At 39.8% G+C, this 17323-nt stretch overlaps 1 protein-coding gene across 2 annotated transcripts; it reads left to right on the top strand.

The window, feature by feature from the left end:
• The first annotated feature begins 1042 nt into the window (after positions 1-1042).
• On the top strand, positions 1043-16661 carry tnfrsf11a (tumor necrosis factor receptor superfamily, member 11a, NFKB activator). Of its 2 annotated transcripts, none has more exons than XM_055230122.1 (10): positions 1043-1331; positions 7125-7200; positions 7443-7568; positions 7656-7790; positions 7871-7961; positions 9129-9205; positions 9371-9478; positions 9580-9629; positions 10500-11319; positions 15652-16661. In XM_055230122.1, exons 1-10 carry the CDS (start codon positions 1257-1259, stop codon positions 15942-15944), a joined length of 1851 nt encoding a protein of 616 aa, XP_055086097.1. In that variant the 5' UTR covers positions 1043-1256; the 3' UTR covers positions 15945-16661. The 2 variants fall into 2 exon arrangements, with proteins under 2 accessions (XP_055086097.1, XP_055086099.1); XM_055230124.1 differs by having other exon boundaries at positions 7877-7961; positions 15652-16640.
• The last annotated feature ends 662 nt before the right edge of the window (positions 16662-17323 follow it).

The raw sequence follows: 17323 nt of genomic DNA, 5'->3' as shown, positions 1-17323 counted from the left end.
GAACGGAATTTGCATAACTGTCATTTTGAAAAGAAAGGAGAGAAAAAGCTTTGCCTCATATGGAGCTGCGGAGTGGGTGAGGCCTAATGCCATGCAAATTCAGCGGCAAATCCATCCCTCTTGGCAGGTTTTTTAATAATCTTTTCCTGGAGGCAGCTCATGTTTTTTATGGCATTTGATAAAAAAAAAAAAAAGAGGTGCACCCCCATGGTTTCGTAATCAAATTTACACTTAAAAATGTAAATATTGGAACGTCAAGAGGAATGTTCCCTTTACGAAGTCGTGATATCATCGGGTAATCATTAAAACGTGACGGCGCAATGAGCAAACTGGAAACATAAACTTAAAAATAATATTAGGATCCACCGCTTGATTGTCTCCATGGAGATGTTAAAAAGCTCTACGGTATGGCATTACACCTATCTGTCTCCATGGAAACGAGCAGGTGGCACAACCAGGAAACCAAAGTTGCAAAGTTTATATCTGTGAACAGGGGAAAATGCAATGTTTTTATGGTATTTTTTAGCAACTAAGAACACACAGAATGCAATAAACACAACATTTTAATGCCTTACAGTGGGATATTCCAGGAAAAGCAATAATATCTCCAAAGGGACAAGCGGAAAAGTTACCTAATACTTTTCATCTATAGCAATTGTGATGGAAATATCTGTCAAAAGGCTTCGCAAATCGATTATTATTCATCAAAATTCATATAATTTCCACGACAATCAATCAATAATGGTCTTTTAAGTGCGGAAAAATCATATCTCACATTCATACGGGAGCACACAAAACTCCACACTCCAGATTCATAACTACTTCCTTATAATTCAGCCCATTACTTTGAAAATCATTCACTGAAACAACATCAGCTCATAGTATTTTCACACCTGGACAAACTTCTGTATCAGATTGCACAGCACATTTAGTAGAAGTGAGAACCAGAGCGCGCAGCCAAAGGGAGGGATTAACAGACTCTTGCCTTTTTACATAGTGGGAGGAGCTGGGCCCTTCCTCTTTACTCCTCAGTCAGACTTTACAAGCTGTTACACGCTGGTCCTTCACACACGCGTGGGTGAGAGCCGAAGGGAGATGACCACACAGCTGAGGTGGGGCGTCCCGCGGTAGAACAGAGCCTGTAACACGATGAGATGGTGCGGAGGTCAGAAGAAGAAGTGATTTAGACAAATTTATGGGAGGTAATCATAGACCGGTTTAGTTTTATATTTGGTGAGATTGCGTGAATTGCAAAGATGAAGTTGAAGTTGTTGACGAGTTGGATTTTCAGAGGATGGATAGTCTGTCTGGTTCTGCTGTTGGAAGTCAAGGTAGGGGTTTCTTCTTCTTCTTCTTCTTCTTATCCAAACTATAATTTCCTTTTAATTGCTCAGTTTAGCATCTAAAAATATAGATCTATGTCTAGAATTTATGCAGATCTAGAGCTGGTACCATGATTGACTCAATAAGACTGGATAAACCACTTTAAATATAAGCCACTGCATTGTTTAAGTAGTCCACTGATGTTTTAGACAACAATGGCAAGTCTATATCGCACGCCAAGTTCATTTGCGAGGGGGGCCGACACTGAAACGACTTTTGTTTGTGTTTACCAATCCAACTCTTACCACAGAAAAGTGTCATTCTTCTCCGTTAACCACCAGCACTGCATCCACTTCCAATGGGCGACCAGCGATGCCCAAACGCCCCATCGAGTCCTTCATATAGTTTACCCCAAATGACACGGTAAAAACCAAAACAAAACACAAAACTGATGTTATTGACGTAATACGCCTTGGTACATATTAGCTACAGCAATTTGTGGAGCTGATATGGATTTTATTTGAAAGGGAAAAGTGAATGGTCCATGACGTGTTATTGTCCGTAATGTTGTTTATCCCCGGGAGCTAACTCTGTCCAGGTGGAGCCGTTTACAAGTTGTGGTTGTGGTGGTGGGACTGTTGGGCACCAGGCATCCATCACTGCCTGTTTGCTTAGCCCTGTTACCGAAAGGCGTTTTAGTTATGGCTTACAATTGCGCCAGTGATTCTCAAATTTAGGAAATGTACCAGGACTAAAAAAAAAAAGCTGCAGAAAGTCTTAAATCGGACTAAACCTGGACTTAAAACTGCAAGACGAAAGCGTGGATGAAACTCGGACTAAACCGTGGACGACACGACACGTTACCTGAACCAAATTTGAGTCAAAACCAGGTTAAAATGCGCATTTAAACTCGCAAATTGGGACGAAACTGAAGTTAAAGGTCAAGGTCAGAACTACACTACACTAAGACTAGACCAGGACTGATGCAAACGAGTTCTCCAACATCTCCAGAAGGTTTAAACTTAACTAGAAACTAAACCATGTCCATGAAGGAGCTAAACATTCCCCACAAAAGTACTCCAAAGTCCTCAGAGTCCTGCTCGTTAATGAGATCCTTTAGTCAGTAGTAATCAATTTGTTATTACCAATTACAGCTAGAAAACGAGTGAACGTTCCAAGGGATTAAGTGTCCAGTCCCAGATGACTTTGCAGACTCCACTGTTTCGTCTCTCTGTCTTTTTCTCTCTTTCTCTGGCCATGGTCTCGGTCTTGCCGTTTCTGACTCAGAGCATCCCCTGAAAGAATTCCCCTTCATGTTTTCATCCGACCACCGTGCTCCACTTTTCTCCAAAATGAATTTCTGGCTGTCTGGGTGACGTTAAGCAACTGGAGATGATTTCAAGATGTCCAGGGCGGTAAAAGTCAACGAAACGTGAATGAATTAGGATTTGTTAAATGGACTCACATCTCCGTCTGAAGTACTTCCTGTGTTTGATTTGGACGGTATTCCTTATCGCTTTCACAGTCAGTGTCATTCCATGTATTACCCGTCTCCAAACTGCTTATGTAATCCTACGAAATCAAAGAGGGTGTGCTGGAGCTCCACGTGACTTTGCAATTGAAGGTTATGCCACCTGCTCGTCTCCATGGAGATGTCTTTGCCTTGAATGTCCCACTGTGCAGCTTTAAATATCTATCTTGCATTTATTGGATGATAGCATCTTTAATTGATAAAACAGGCTTAGAAAATGACCATGTTTCCTAGGACTGGGCTCACCTTTTCACCTGCTTGTCTCCATGGAGATGTTATTACTTTGTCTTGAATGTTCCACTGTACAGCTTTAAATATCTATCTTGTATTTCTTGGATTATACCAGATTTAATTGGTAAAACAGGCTTTGAAAACTTGCATTCTTACTCTGACTAGGCCCACATCTTCACCTGCCTGTCTCCATGGAGATGTTACTACTGTGAGTTGAATGTTCCACTGTACAGCTTTAAATATGTATCTTGTATTTATTGGATTATACCAGATTGAATTGGTAAAAAAGGCTTTGTAAATGCCCATTTTTCCTAAGAATGGGCTCACCTCCTCCCCTGCTTGTTTCCATGGAGATGTTATTACTTTGCCTTGAATGTTCCACAATATGCCCTTAAATATCGATCTTGCATTTATTTGATTATACCAAATTTAACTGGTAAAACAGGTTTTGAAAACTTGCATTCTTTGTGGGACTGGGCTCATCTCCTCCCCTGCTTGTCTCCATGGAGATGTTACTACTTTGTGCTGAATGTTCCATAGTATGCCCTTAAATATCTATTCCACATTTACTGGATTATAGCAGATTTAATTGATAAAACAGGCTTAGAAAATGCCCATTCTTACTGGGACTGGGCTCACCTCCTCCCTTGCTTGTCTCCATGGAGATGTTACTACTTTGCCTTGAATGTTCCACTGTACAGCTTTAAATATCTATCATGCATTTAATGGATTATACCAGATTTAACTGATAAAACAGGCGTTGAAAACTTGCATTCTGACTGAAACTGGGCTCACCTCTTCACCTGCTTGTCTCCATGGAGATGTTACTACTTTGTGCTGAATGTTCCACAGTATGCCAAAGACGTCTTTACATATCTATCTTGCATTTAAGGGATTATACCAGATTTAATTGGAAAAACCGGCTTTGAAAACATATATTCTTAGTGGGACTACTCACGTTTTAACCTACTTGTCTCTAGATATAGACAAGCTTAATGCCATACTGTGAAATATTTTACGCAAAGCAGATAGCAGACATGGCAACAGAAAATTTACATAGTGCACTTTTAATTAAGAATGTGTCAACAAATGTTTTCTTTTTTGTATTGTTGTTATGTAATTGTAATAAAGTCATTAACAGGTCAGGTTCAATCCAGACTAAATCTAAACTGCTTCAGGGTTTGTTTATTATTTTCCTTGTCAAACTGTTTTTCCTTGTTTGTGATTCAATAGAATAAACCTGCACCTCGCTCACCGTTGCGAGATAGGCCCGTTACATTAGTGGAGCTCTATACTGTCTATATGCTCCTCTCCTCCTCTGTTTTTTTCTCTTTTTTTCACACTGTAGCTACTGTCACTGAAGAACACGTGCACACATCAAAGAAAGAAAGACGCAGTTGTTGTGCAATCGTTTCTTTCTTTTTTTTTTTTTTTTTTTTTAGACCTTATCACAAATTATCACAAGAATCCCTGGAGGGCTAAAGGCAAAGTGACTGGGCGCCAGTGGCTGTGGCAGTTATGCAAAACACGGTGTACCCTGACGCACAGAGGAATGTAGTCAGCATTAGATTCCTGTTTGATAGGATCAGTCAAGCTGCACATAAACAATATAAAAAACACAGAAATGACATGAAACAACAGATATGTGAAACTCCTGCTTTTCACTAACTCGTTTCAGAAAGACGTGGTTATGGAGCGGAAGAGAAGAGATTAGGATTGAGCCAGATTGACATTTAAAGGCCCTAGATTACGTTTTGTTTTTTTTTTTTGTTTTTTTTTATCTACATAATAATGTTGTTTCCTCATCACAAACAGACCTGGAGTTGTGTTTTGTTTCATTCACACATGTTTTACGCACTGCAGATTTAAGATGAGTTCTTCTCTCAAACTGAAAACCACCCGTACCACCTTGTGATGTCATGCGGTGATGCAGGAAGTTGGACAATTTCAGTTCGGGAATTGCTAATCTGTACTAAACTAAAGTTAAAACGTAGCTGTTACCTTGAAAACTACCGCTTCATCACATCACAAGGTGGAACAGAGCATTTTGAGAAGGTAATGTCGCTGCTTTCTCTCTTTCTTACATAATAATCACCCCCCATTTGAACGGTCACTTTATATACGACACTGAGGTTACACGTTCTATCTTAAAACAGTGTAAACCTGTAATCATATAGGGTGGATCGCTTCTTTCCCTCTGACTTATATATTTAGTGAAGAAAAATACACCACTGTGCATAACCGGTGCTCAATGTTTAGATCTGGTGGTCAAAAACTACAATTCCCAGCATTCCTTTGGCTTGGCTGTTAACTCTCATCCACTTAGACAATCAACCGCTTCTTTCTGTTTCAAAATGACGTTGTTGTGTCATTTTGTCACTTTGTCTGCGCAAAAACACATGGATCTCGTTAGTGCTGCGGCCACGGCTGAGAGCTGCATCATTATCCCTCTGCTTTATTATGAGAGTGGTTTGCCGTAAAATTAAATGAGGCTAATTAAAAGCCAGAGCTGGAGTTGTGATGTTGTGAGAAAATGCTCCAGATATAGTTAAACCGAGACAGGACACGTAATTAAACTTCAGAGGTGGGACGTCGCATGTTTAGGCATAGAAATGTTGACAATAATATCGTTTATCGCCATAAAAAGTGCTGATAATAATCGGTAACAAAGATAATCGCCAAAATGTGTAGGAAAAAAAAACTACTTATCCACAGGGGAGTCGACAGTTGGGACAAAGAGGTCTGTTTTCCGGGGGGTTTAGGTAATTGCTAATTGTACTCTCTTCCTATTAATTTGTATTACAAGGGGGCCCATGTGAGATTTCTTGCCCCGGGCCCCCAAATTTCAGTTGACGGCCCTGCTCTTCCAGAATATTCTCCGCTAGATTGTAGTTGTTTTTACTCATAACAAAGTACAATGCTATAGGGTAATAGTAATAATATAAGTTCTTTAAACATGGAACCTACTCATAAGATTAAAATTATAATTATTTATATCCGTAACATTTTTAACTGTCAGCAACTTTAATAATTATCGTGATATAACCGTTAATCGCAATTATTTTGGCCATCGTGACAGTAAATTTCAATACCGTCCCATGTTTAATTACTATATACTATAATACAGGGGTCTTAAATGCAAATTATCTGGGGGCCGCATTAGCCGGAGTTTGGGTGACACTGTGCCACATCTGGTATTCCACAAAAAAAAAAAAGTTAGATTAAATCTTCTCAAACATCATCGCTGTTTTTAACATACATGAAGGAATATGTTAATTCTTGTGGATTTTATGGATATACATTGTTATTGAGTCTTTTGTGACGGGAGGACACAGTGCGAGTGACGTGTGTTTAGGGTTTTCTGATTTGACGGAACTTTCTACACGCATGGTAATGCCACACGAACATTAAACGAAATATTGTCCTGCGGGCCAAAAAATATCGTCTTGCGGGCCGCAATTGGCTCCCGGGCCGTGAGTTTGGGACTCCTGCTATAATACTTAACCAAATAATCAATCTATAAATAGTGTGAAACCTGGGTACATTATAAAGAAGCATATATTTCTATTTTATTTTATTTTTTTGTCGGCTGTAAAACCTGCCATACAACGCACAATCACAAAAAAGTTAAAGGTTAAATCATTTTAGCCGTTTATCATTTGTACCAGTTACTTAGTTTGTGTAACATGTTCAGTTACATTATATTTAGTCTGTGTGAAATTCTGAGATTAATAGAATCACATAAGAAAAGTAGTGGGTCAGTATTTTCTATATGTATATTTAGCCTCTGTGGCTTTGGCGAAGTTTTATCATAACATTAGCGTTGGCGAGTTCAGCAGAAGAACAGCAGAACAGCAGAACAGTCCAGAGACTCTTTAGACTGTGATCGCTCGGCTCACCTAACGGCACCTCTCTTGATTTATTTAAAATATGAATCATTATTGTGACTAGTGACAATCATTACAGTTAAAGTGTCTGTACCTGCGTTGGTTTTGCTGAGAATATTGCCTCACACAGCGTCTTTCTCTTTTCTATGCAGATGGGAGACTCCAAACCAACGTGTAAGAACGACCAGTATCTAATGAACTCCAGATGCTGCAGCAAGTGTGGACCAGGTAAAAGTCAAAAACACAGTCAGTCCATAAATGTGACGCACATTTAGGCCACAAGGATTACACATAAACACACACACACACTAAAAATAAACTTCTTAAGGCATAGGAGGAAGTCGAGCAGGATTAAGCCCATTCACACGCACTCTCTTCCTTATATGGGCATTAACTGTCTTTTTGTTATGATGGATGCAATGACATATGAGTTTCACAATTTTACAAATATCGTAACATTTTCCCATTAGGAAATCGCCTGTTTGCTGAATGCACGGAGACCAAAGACACCGTATGTGTCAAATGTAATGCTGATGAATATCAGTCTGGTTGGACCACAAAGAAAAGCTGTACACCGCAGAAGTACTGTGACCCAGGTCAGCCGCACAACTAGACCACAGATATCAAAACATCTCAGATCTGACATTTATAATAAGTCCTTACATGCTGAATTTTACAACCAGGCAAAGGGTTTCTGCCGAGGCGTCAGAACCTGGAGGCAGAAGAACCCTGCCCCTGTCGTCCCAACTTCACGTGTTCACCAATCAACTGTGAGTACTGCGAGAGGATCCACACCTGCAGCTTCGGCTTGGGACTGGGTAAGACAAGGCAACCGCACTAGAAATCTATCAGAGTGTAGAAATACTGCAGCTGTACATCAAACTACTTTACATTTCAGAAATAGTTGAGGAAAAGAAGACTTGCGTTCCCTGTAAGAAAGGATTTTTCTCCAATGAAGACAGTACTGACCAGTGCAAACCCTGGACAAAGTAAGTGCACAAGTATCACACGTCACAAAAACCTTTTCCAGGATGTGAAGCTGAGGCTAATTTTTAGATTATAACATTTATTGCACACTCGGGCCAAATGCATGTTGGTTTTTGCGTCAGCGGGTCCCTCTGTTGTGACTAACGCACACACCACTTCCCCTGAATATGGGTCCAGTTTGACACTCCGGATCTGAAGCTGTGATGAATGGCAGACAGATCCGCTCTCTTCACATCTGTGCGTGTTTACAGCAGTTTACAGATGAGGAGGGAACAAAGGCACGATAAACACGGTTACTGTCAATAGGCTGTTTTTCCACTAACTTGCAATATTAGATGGCATGACTTCCTATATTGGGACCAGGATAAACACAGCACAATTCTGAATAAAAACAAAATCTGTTCTTCTGACACAGTGCGATTAGATTTGTGTTGTTTGTGTTTAAAATCAAGATTCAGATCATCAAAGTGAAGTTATGAAAGACGAGTGAAATATGAACTGCAAAACGCGCACAAGAATCTCATTACCGGTGCTTGACCAGCCAGAACCACAAAGCGTTGACAAAACGAGTGGATCTGGAGCTTTATCGTGTTTTATCGATTTCAAAGAGCGTGATTGACAAGCGGGTTGACCAATCAGAGAGATGTATGGCCCGTACGGCGGTTTACATGTAAAAAAGAAAGAAAAAAACCCATAAACGACTAAGAAAAAGTGCAGATTTTTTGCAGAATCAACAATGGAAGCACGAAAATCTTATCTTATCTATCTATGCTCTGAATGTTACGAGAATTTTACAAAGGAGATGTTTTCTGCATTTGGAAACACGTGACCGTCTTAAGTTAGGACAGAGAGGATTTTCACGCCCTATTGTCCAGTTTCGGGCTGGTCAGACAAAGAATCTCATGCATTTCCAGTGTCCGCCAAGATCTAAACTACAAGATAAATCGGTTTTATAAAGCACATGACCCAACAGAGCGATTGGCTAATTGATATTTTAGTTCCAGAGTTTATTTTCACCAAAATGTGTAGACTATGAGACAATATAAATATGTTGTCAGAATAGTTTCATTACATAATCCATTTGCGGAAAGTTGCTCAGTGTGTTTACCCATATTTGTGAAATCCCAAACCGCTGAGTTAAAAACGATTCTTTTGTTGCACTTTTGCAGTTGTAAGGCTCTGGGCAGGACGGAGAACCAAGCTGGCACCGCTCAGGCTGATGCAGAGTGTGGACCACCTGTGTCTAGTAAGTTTGTCTGCAAAACACAATAAATAAATAACACAAATCATTAGAAAATAATAGTCCACCTGCCCGACATCAAGACGTTCACACAGACTAGTAAAAAGTGTTTGAGATTTATTGTGTGATTAATGTTTTATTTGGCTGTGAGTAAAAACACATGTCTGACAGGTGCAGCTCCTTCCTGGGTAATAGTAACGGTGCTGTCGGTCATCACTGTCCTCAGCCTCCTCATCCTCCTGCTCTTCTGCTACAAAGACAAGATGAAGCTACTTTCTGGTGTGTTCTTGTATTAATCCAATGAAGGACATTTTAAGGACGAACTAAAACAATGTTTGTTCAGTGAATTAATATGTTTTTGCCCGTTTTCTTGTGTCCAGTAAATCTACGATCCTGTGTCCAGAATTTGAAGAGAACGAGGATCCAACAAGTAAGAAATATATTAGTTTAAATGGTGAAATTTTGCAAGATGTGATTATATACAACAGATTAATGTACTTTTTAAATTCAAAACATCAAAATGTATTGGTTTTCTTTACAAAAACATAGCTTTTATCCCAGATGCCCTCCCTGTTCCAGTTATTAAGGTTAATTGTGACTATAGAGTTAATAAACAAACAAATAATGAACCACACACCATAAAAAAGTCACTGACAGGTAAAAAAAAAACCCTCATAACTCTTTTGTTTCTAGATATTTTTATTTTATTTTTTCAGAGCATTTAGAACGACTCTTCCCACATTAATCTGAGCAAATACAGCACCGAGGAACAAACCCTCATTGTACCGTGGCACTTTGAGTCACATGGGTCAAATTCATTACGTCGACATTTTAATACCAGAGATGCCCCGAGCGTAAACGCCATTAAAGGAATAATAAGTGGTTTTCAAAGACAGGGGGCAGTATGTGATCTCCACAGACCTGACTAGTCCAGATTTCTTCCTGTGGGGCGATCTTAAAGAAAAGGTGTTTGTGAATAAACCTCAGACAATAAACGACTTAAAACGTAATAATGATGATCAAATAAGAGACATAAGCCATAAGGTCATTTTTACTTCCCCTAGTTTAAGCAGTGATAAGTTCAAGTATAAGTGAACAATTATAACCGTATATATTGCCAAAAATCTCTCAAGGTTCAGTTTAACCTACTGCTAAAATTTGGTGAGTGTAACTTAAGAATTATAGGAGCTACTGAAGATTTAAAAGTGTCAGTGACTTTTGGGCCGCCCAGTACTTAATCTGCCTTAATTGCATTTGTATCTTTAAAAACAACTCAACCAAACTTTTTATATTATCTTAGGACACCTTGGCCCCTCTCTACCCCAGCGGAATGACCGGAGGCCTCAGCAAAGGCGCTCCATGTGAAACCACTAAACTCGTCTGTCAAGTCCCCCTCACCCCGACCGACGAGCCGCTGTACCCCAGCACTCCCCCCGCCAAAGACCCGCTCCCCCGCACGCTCGAGGTGATGGAAAAGGAAGCATCTCGAGAGAAGACCAACTCTGTCGACCTGAGCGAGGGGTCCGGGGAGCCTGAGGAGGTATCGGAGGACGAGGGGGAGATGGTCAGCGCGCCTACGACCTCGTGTGGGTGTGTGTCTTCTGTTCAAGAGCCTCTGGAGGTGGGGGAGAACGAAGACTGTAGCCAGGCCGTAGACCCTGGCAGCTTTGGGATGTGCTGCTGTGGCGGATCAGACGGAGAGGAGAGAAAGAAAGAAACCGATAGAGGGATTAAGACAGATTTTATGACGGGACTTGTATCTGTAGTATCGCTTTCATCGTCTAACCCGCCCCCTGAACTCTGCCTTCCCTTGTCCAGAGCTGACACTAAAACTGACTTAAAAACGAACAATTTAAAACTAGAAGAGCCGTACAAACTCAAATGCTTAGACTCAACTTCCATAGACAATAACAATAGCGTAACGTCAGCCGTGAGCTCGGTGGGGCCGCTGGTGACGTCCTCGTTTGTGGGGGACATTTATCAAGACAAAGCGGAGCCCTCCAGCCCGGGACCGTCCTGCGAGGAGAAGGGGCCGAACAAACTCTCGTCTGGGGACTGCGAAATCGAGTGCCCACCTGAGAGTCTCCAAAGTCAGCTGGTAGAGCCAACAAATACCTCAGGTGGGTTAGCAGAGAAATTACAGGGATTCAATGTGTGGAAATTGTGATGTGTTTGAACTTCCATGGGTACTCAAGGCACCTTACATCAAGAAAACATCAAACTACTGACACACAAGTCCAAAAAAATATTCAAAATTCCTTTTTTCGTGTAATGCTCAATCATTATTTTTTGACTTTTTCCTCATTAAAGGTCCTATACTATGGAAAATTGACTCTTGTGAGATTTTAGCCATGTTATAATGTTGTTATCTCCTCAAAAACATACCCGAGTAACTCTTTATTCTTTGTTTTTCTACATCTCCAAAGCTCAAAATGCTCTGTTCCACCTTGTGATGTCATGAAGTGGTAGTTTTCAAGTTAACAGCTACGTTTTACCTTTTGTCCAGCAGAGATTGGCAACGCTAGGGCTGAAATTAACCAAATGATTCTAATGAAGGTATGTGGAGTTTAAAAACGCAGTGGAGCACTTCCTGTATTACCACATGATGACATCACGAGGTGGAACAGAGCATTTCGAGCTTTGGAGATGTAGACAAACTAAGATTAAAAAGGGTTACTCGGGTATGTTTCTGAGGCGGTAACAACATTATAACATGGCTAAAATCTGTGTTTTCTGTTTGAGAGAAGAGCTCAGCCTGGATTTGCAGGGTTTGTGTGTTAAACATGTGTGAATGAAACAAAAAAACACAACTGCAGGTCTGTTTTTGATGAGGAAACAACATTATAACATAGATTTTTTTTTAAATAGCGCAATACGGGGCCTTTAGACAGAAAGAAACGCATCTTCCAGTGTTATAACTCATGAACATAAACAAGACAGACTTTTAATCATCGCGCATGATTAGGTGCAGACTTCAAGATTTAAAAAAAAGCATTTGTAAGGTTTGTATCTTGTTCCGTTTAAAATGTGATTAATCGCGTGGCCCTAATCAACGCTCAGTTTCACAAATGCGGGTTAAGTGTTTCACCAAAAGACACAAACGCTGCAAACATCATCGATCTCTCATCATCTTTACATCGACGTTCTTCTGCTGGTTCATACAATATTTAAGATACAAGTGGGTTGAAACCTCCCTAGCAACTATATAAGCCGCTGACAGCTTTATCCATTTGGGACAGTTTACGTTGACCGTTACTCCTGGCGCAGAACCGTGGGAAAGACTCCACAGAGAGATGAAAAGAAACGGGACGAGCTCACAAACTCCTACCTATCGCAAAATGGGACACATAACAGCAGCGACCATTACAAAAGGAAAAGTCTAATTACCACACAGAAGTACTGGCTGTTTATGATTCAGAAAGTTACACAATACATTTACATTTGTCATTGCAATCAGTGTCAAATATTTGTGTAGGCACTCACCGCTCTGGCAGCCTCACATGCATCATTTGGGATACAGCACGTCCTGTATCCCATTTCCTCAAAGTAGGTGGTTCTTTTCACCCAGAATAACACAAGGAATTTTCTTTTGGTTTTGATGGAAAGTTTTTACCGTCGCAGACTTGCATTATTCCCACTGTAGCCGTCGCTATCTCCTGCCAAGCAAAAAATACACGTCTGGGAAGCGTTTGTGTGTATTATTGTACTTTTCTGATCAGTTGTACAAGCACGGTTATGTCTCAACACTGTGGTAGTGGCTTGATTTTAGCATGACAATGAGTTCTAATTGCTTTTTCCAAGAATAAAGTTGGTAGCGATGGTTTGGGAGGACCACACAAGAGGAGAAGAAGAAGACGCTTGTGTGTTAAACTGTAAATGCAGCCGTAGAGTGGCTCCTTTCTACCTTCTTTCCGTCAAAGCGAGTGAGCCTATTTACCCAAAGCTTCAGAGGGTTGTGCAAACTGACCACAGCTTAAATGGAATCAAGATGTGCTTTGCTTGAGTAATATGTTTTAAAAGCCTTGCCCTCTCAACACAAACATGCAAACTCGTGAAGGTCCTTTTTAAACTCTTACTGATGACTGGACGCTTTAATTACACCTGGGTTAAAATAGGCAGCGTTTCCCATCACAAAGTGTTTGGAGATGATTAAAAGGGCTTCCCGCTCAGGTTAAAGCTGCTGTCAATGGTGTCACCTGTGAACAGACATGAAATAACAATATTAACCTATATACAAAGGTGAATGCGTGCTTATATTTTGCATTTGACCCATCATTCAAGGTGTAGTAGGTGCACATCTCCAGATTTTGAGCTAGTCCAGACGACTTTAGCTGGATGATTTAACCGTTTTGTGTGCGTGTTTAGGGTATTAAGCTAAAAAGTACAGCAAAAAGTACTATTAAAACCACAGTCAAAGAATCAGACGACTTTTATTGCCATTGTCAGTGAACACAACTCACAAACTAGGAACTTTCTGCAGCATAAAACACTGAATAACAATGAAATATAAGTAAAAAAGGATATGCGTAAAAAAAATAAAGAACAACTGTAAGAACTACAACCACATTTATCACTGAACTAAGACGTATTTAAGAGAAAAGGGGAAAAAAATAATCAAAACAAAGAAGTAAATTTATTTTTTTGAGGATTATTTTGCTGCGTTTTGCAATTCAGACTTATAATATTTATTTTTAATTACATGTAAAATGCATGTAAGATAAAAAGTACAACAAAAAGTACTACTATTGAAACCACGGTCAAAGAATCAGAATCAGAATCAGACGTCGTTGCCATTGTCAGTGAACACAACTCACAAACTAGGAACTTTCTTCGGTGATGAAGTGTAACATAAAACACTGAATAATAATAATATATAAGTTAAAAAAGAAGTTAAAAATAAATAAAGCTGCAAGAACTACTACCACATCTATCACTGAACTAAGACATATTTAAGAGAAAGAGGGAAAAAAAATCAAAACGAAGAAATAAATTAACATTTTTGAGAATTATTTTTGCTGTGTTTTGCAATTCAGACTTATAATATTTATTTTTAATTACATGTAAAATGCATGTAAGATAAAAAGTACAACAAAAAGTACTACTATTGAAACCAACATAAAACACTGAATAATAATAATAATAATAATAATAATAATAATATTTAAGTAAAAAAAGAAGTTAAAAAGAAATAAAGATGCAAGAACTACTACCACATCTATCACTGAACTAAGACATATTTAAGAGAAAATGGAAAAAAAAATCAATAAATAATAAATAAATTAAAATTTTTGAGAAATATTTTGCAATATAGACTTATAATATTTATTTTATGTAAATTATTATTTATGTAAAATAAATAACAATAAAAAAATGTGATCAATCAAAATGAATAAAAAAAAAAAAAATCATGACTAATTTTTTTTTTTTTTTCATATTATCCAGACCTTAGGAGCGTTTAGTTCCTCTGCACCACAGCAAAGCGCAGATGACTAAAAATAGAACGTGCAACTAAACAAAGCCAGAATTAAAAACCCCTGAGAATAACAAGCGGACAGATGTGGATCAAATTAAAGTAGTCCAGATATTTGTTCCGAGTGAATTGCAGAGGAGAAAGCTTCCACAGGTTTCAACAATGGTCAGTTTTGCTATTGTAATGCCTTCAGAAAATCAACTTGGCATTAGGAAAGAATAAACAACAAGAACCCAAGCAGATTCCACGCGGATCTATTTTCAAAGTTGTTTTTTTTGTTTTTTTCCCCCCTTCATCTTACCCGCAGTTAACTGGCATTCCAGGAAAAGGCTCAGTCACGGCTCTAATAGTGTGAGCGTTTATGATTTTATAGGTCTGGCTGCTGTTTACCTTCACTGTACTTCCATGACCGTGTGTAATATACGGTGAGTGTCGTCGGGCAGGAGACAGACATGCGCTCTGAGTCACCGTGACGACGTGTTTTTTCAATGCAAACAGACAGGAAGAGGACAAAATAAAGAGCCGATCGGGTCACGTAGGGATTTACTCACTCAACCCCCCCAAAGCCAAAACTGAATTTCATTGGTAGCTGTAAAGTTTAGAATATTCCTTTATCCAGCTTGTTTTTCAGACATATTTTCCTCATTATTCAGTCATGTCTATAAATCTTATGACCTTGGAAAAAGCCTTGTTTTGGAAGCGTTCACTTTTTCTCATGCTTTAAGTGCATGTTACTAAAACAATAAGGGAAAAGGGATATGATATGGTGGTATTCTGGATTTTCTGAGGTCATTCTGGTCATTCCTCCCACTGTACGTTGGTCAGATCGGGTTAGACCCAATTTAGTGACTACACTGTTGTATATTGTATAGGCACGCATACATTTTGGGTTGTTTTTGCATTTCACTTTCAGTAAACTCCACGGCGACACTGGGGATATTAAAATGCTTTCTAAATGTCACTACCTTTATATCTCGTGCAGGTCAAGTGTCTGGAAACCACAACACCACCTTCATCTCCAGCGGCCAGGTGATGAACTTCAGCGGTGATGTCATTGTGGTTTATGTCAGTCAAACGTCTCTTGGCAACGAGGAGGCGGGACCGGACGACGCCTTCGGGAGCCCCGTGCAGGAACAAGCCGACGAGACGGCCACGTTTTTCCAGAGCAGCTCAATGCAGGACTCGATTACCCAAAGCACTTTGCAGGAGCAGACTCTGCCAGTCCAGGAAGTGATGGATGAACGAGCGCCAGAAAAGAGGAAAGGGACAAAATAGCCATCTCACATTTCAAACCATATCAATAAATGTTTAAGTGCGCAGAGGTCCTCTCATTATGGCCTGGACAATGTCACACTTGCACAGGTGCATTCTGGAGGGAGTATTTTATATGGAAACCCCCATTTCCACTGGGGATTTTGCTGCAGAAGTGAGTGTGGAAATTATTGCAGGTCTTAATACAAAGTTTTAAAAATGTACCTGGCTTTTGCCCACACAGATATCAGGTTTTCTGTTCAGATCCACTGTGTGGAAATGTGGTGTGTCTTTTTGAAATACAGATACAAAATAACTTTTTTTTTCTTTTGCTTTTGGACCAAAGAGGTGCGGTACAGGGAACATTTAGTTCAAATGAATCTTTGTTGGTTTTCAGGGTCAAAAGTGTTCAGAGTCGGAGGAGTTCATGGTTTGATACTATGCATCTCTAAAGTTTGTACATGACTTTTCTCATTGTACTTAAAGTGCAGTTTGTGTGTCAAAAATGCTATGCATTTGATAAGCTATTTTACTACTGGTTTGTTTTGTTGAAATGATGAAATTTGTTTTCTGTGCATTCAACTTTAATGAAGACGATTTTAAAATATGGAGTTTTAAATAATTAGTTTGTGATAATTGCTGTAAATATTTCCAAAGACATATCATGTAATTGTGAGACAATGATGAGAAGGGACACTTGTACATATGAAACTTCTGCAGTAAATGACTGAAAAAATATTGACTGAATTGTGTTTTGTGCCTTTCTTTACTGACGGCTGACGATCTGCTTCCTGTCAACTTTCCTATTTTAAGACGGACAAATGATAATGACAGGGTCATTTATTGCCACAAGAAGATCTATAATTTAGTGAAGTTGTGCTAATTACACATGTGCTCTGTCGTTGGCCTGACAGACAGAGCCTTTCATCAGACTGTGGATGGAGCACAGCTGTGAGGCTCATCTAAGAGCGACCACATGAGAGCGCCGCCACCGCCCCGTCAGCCCACTGTGACCACGCTCTGTTTAGACCTGTGTGTGTGCATAGACCTGTGTGTGTGCATAGACCTGTGTGTGTGCATAGACCTGTGTGTGTGTATAGACCTGTGTGTGTGTATAGACCTGTGTGTGTGTGCATAGACCTGTGTGTGTGCATAGACCTGTGTGTGTGTATAGACCTGTGTGTGTGTGCATAGACCTGTGTGTGTGCATAGACCTGTGTGTGTGCATAGACCTGTGTGTGTGTATAGACCTGTGTGTGTGTATAGACCTGTGTGTGTGTGCATAGACCTGTGTGTACTCAGACCCGTGTGTGTGAGCGCCGCCACCGCCCCGTCAGCCCACTGTGACCACGCTCTGTTTAGACCTGTGTGTGTGCATAGACCTGTGTGTGTGTATAGACCTG

Source organism: Periophthalmus magnuspinnatus, chromosome 20, assembly GCF_009829125.3.
Source record: "Periophthalmus magnuspinnatus isolate fPerMag1 chromosome 20, fPerMag1.2.pri, whole genome shotgun sequence".
NCBI classification, from domain to species: Eukaryota; Metazoa; Chordata; class Actinopteri; order Gobiiformes; family Gobiidae; genus Periophthalmus; species Periophthalmus magnuspinnatus.
Note: the sequence above shows the minus strand (reverse complement) of the source record. Positions and strands in the feature narration are given on the sequence as shown.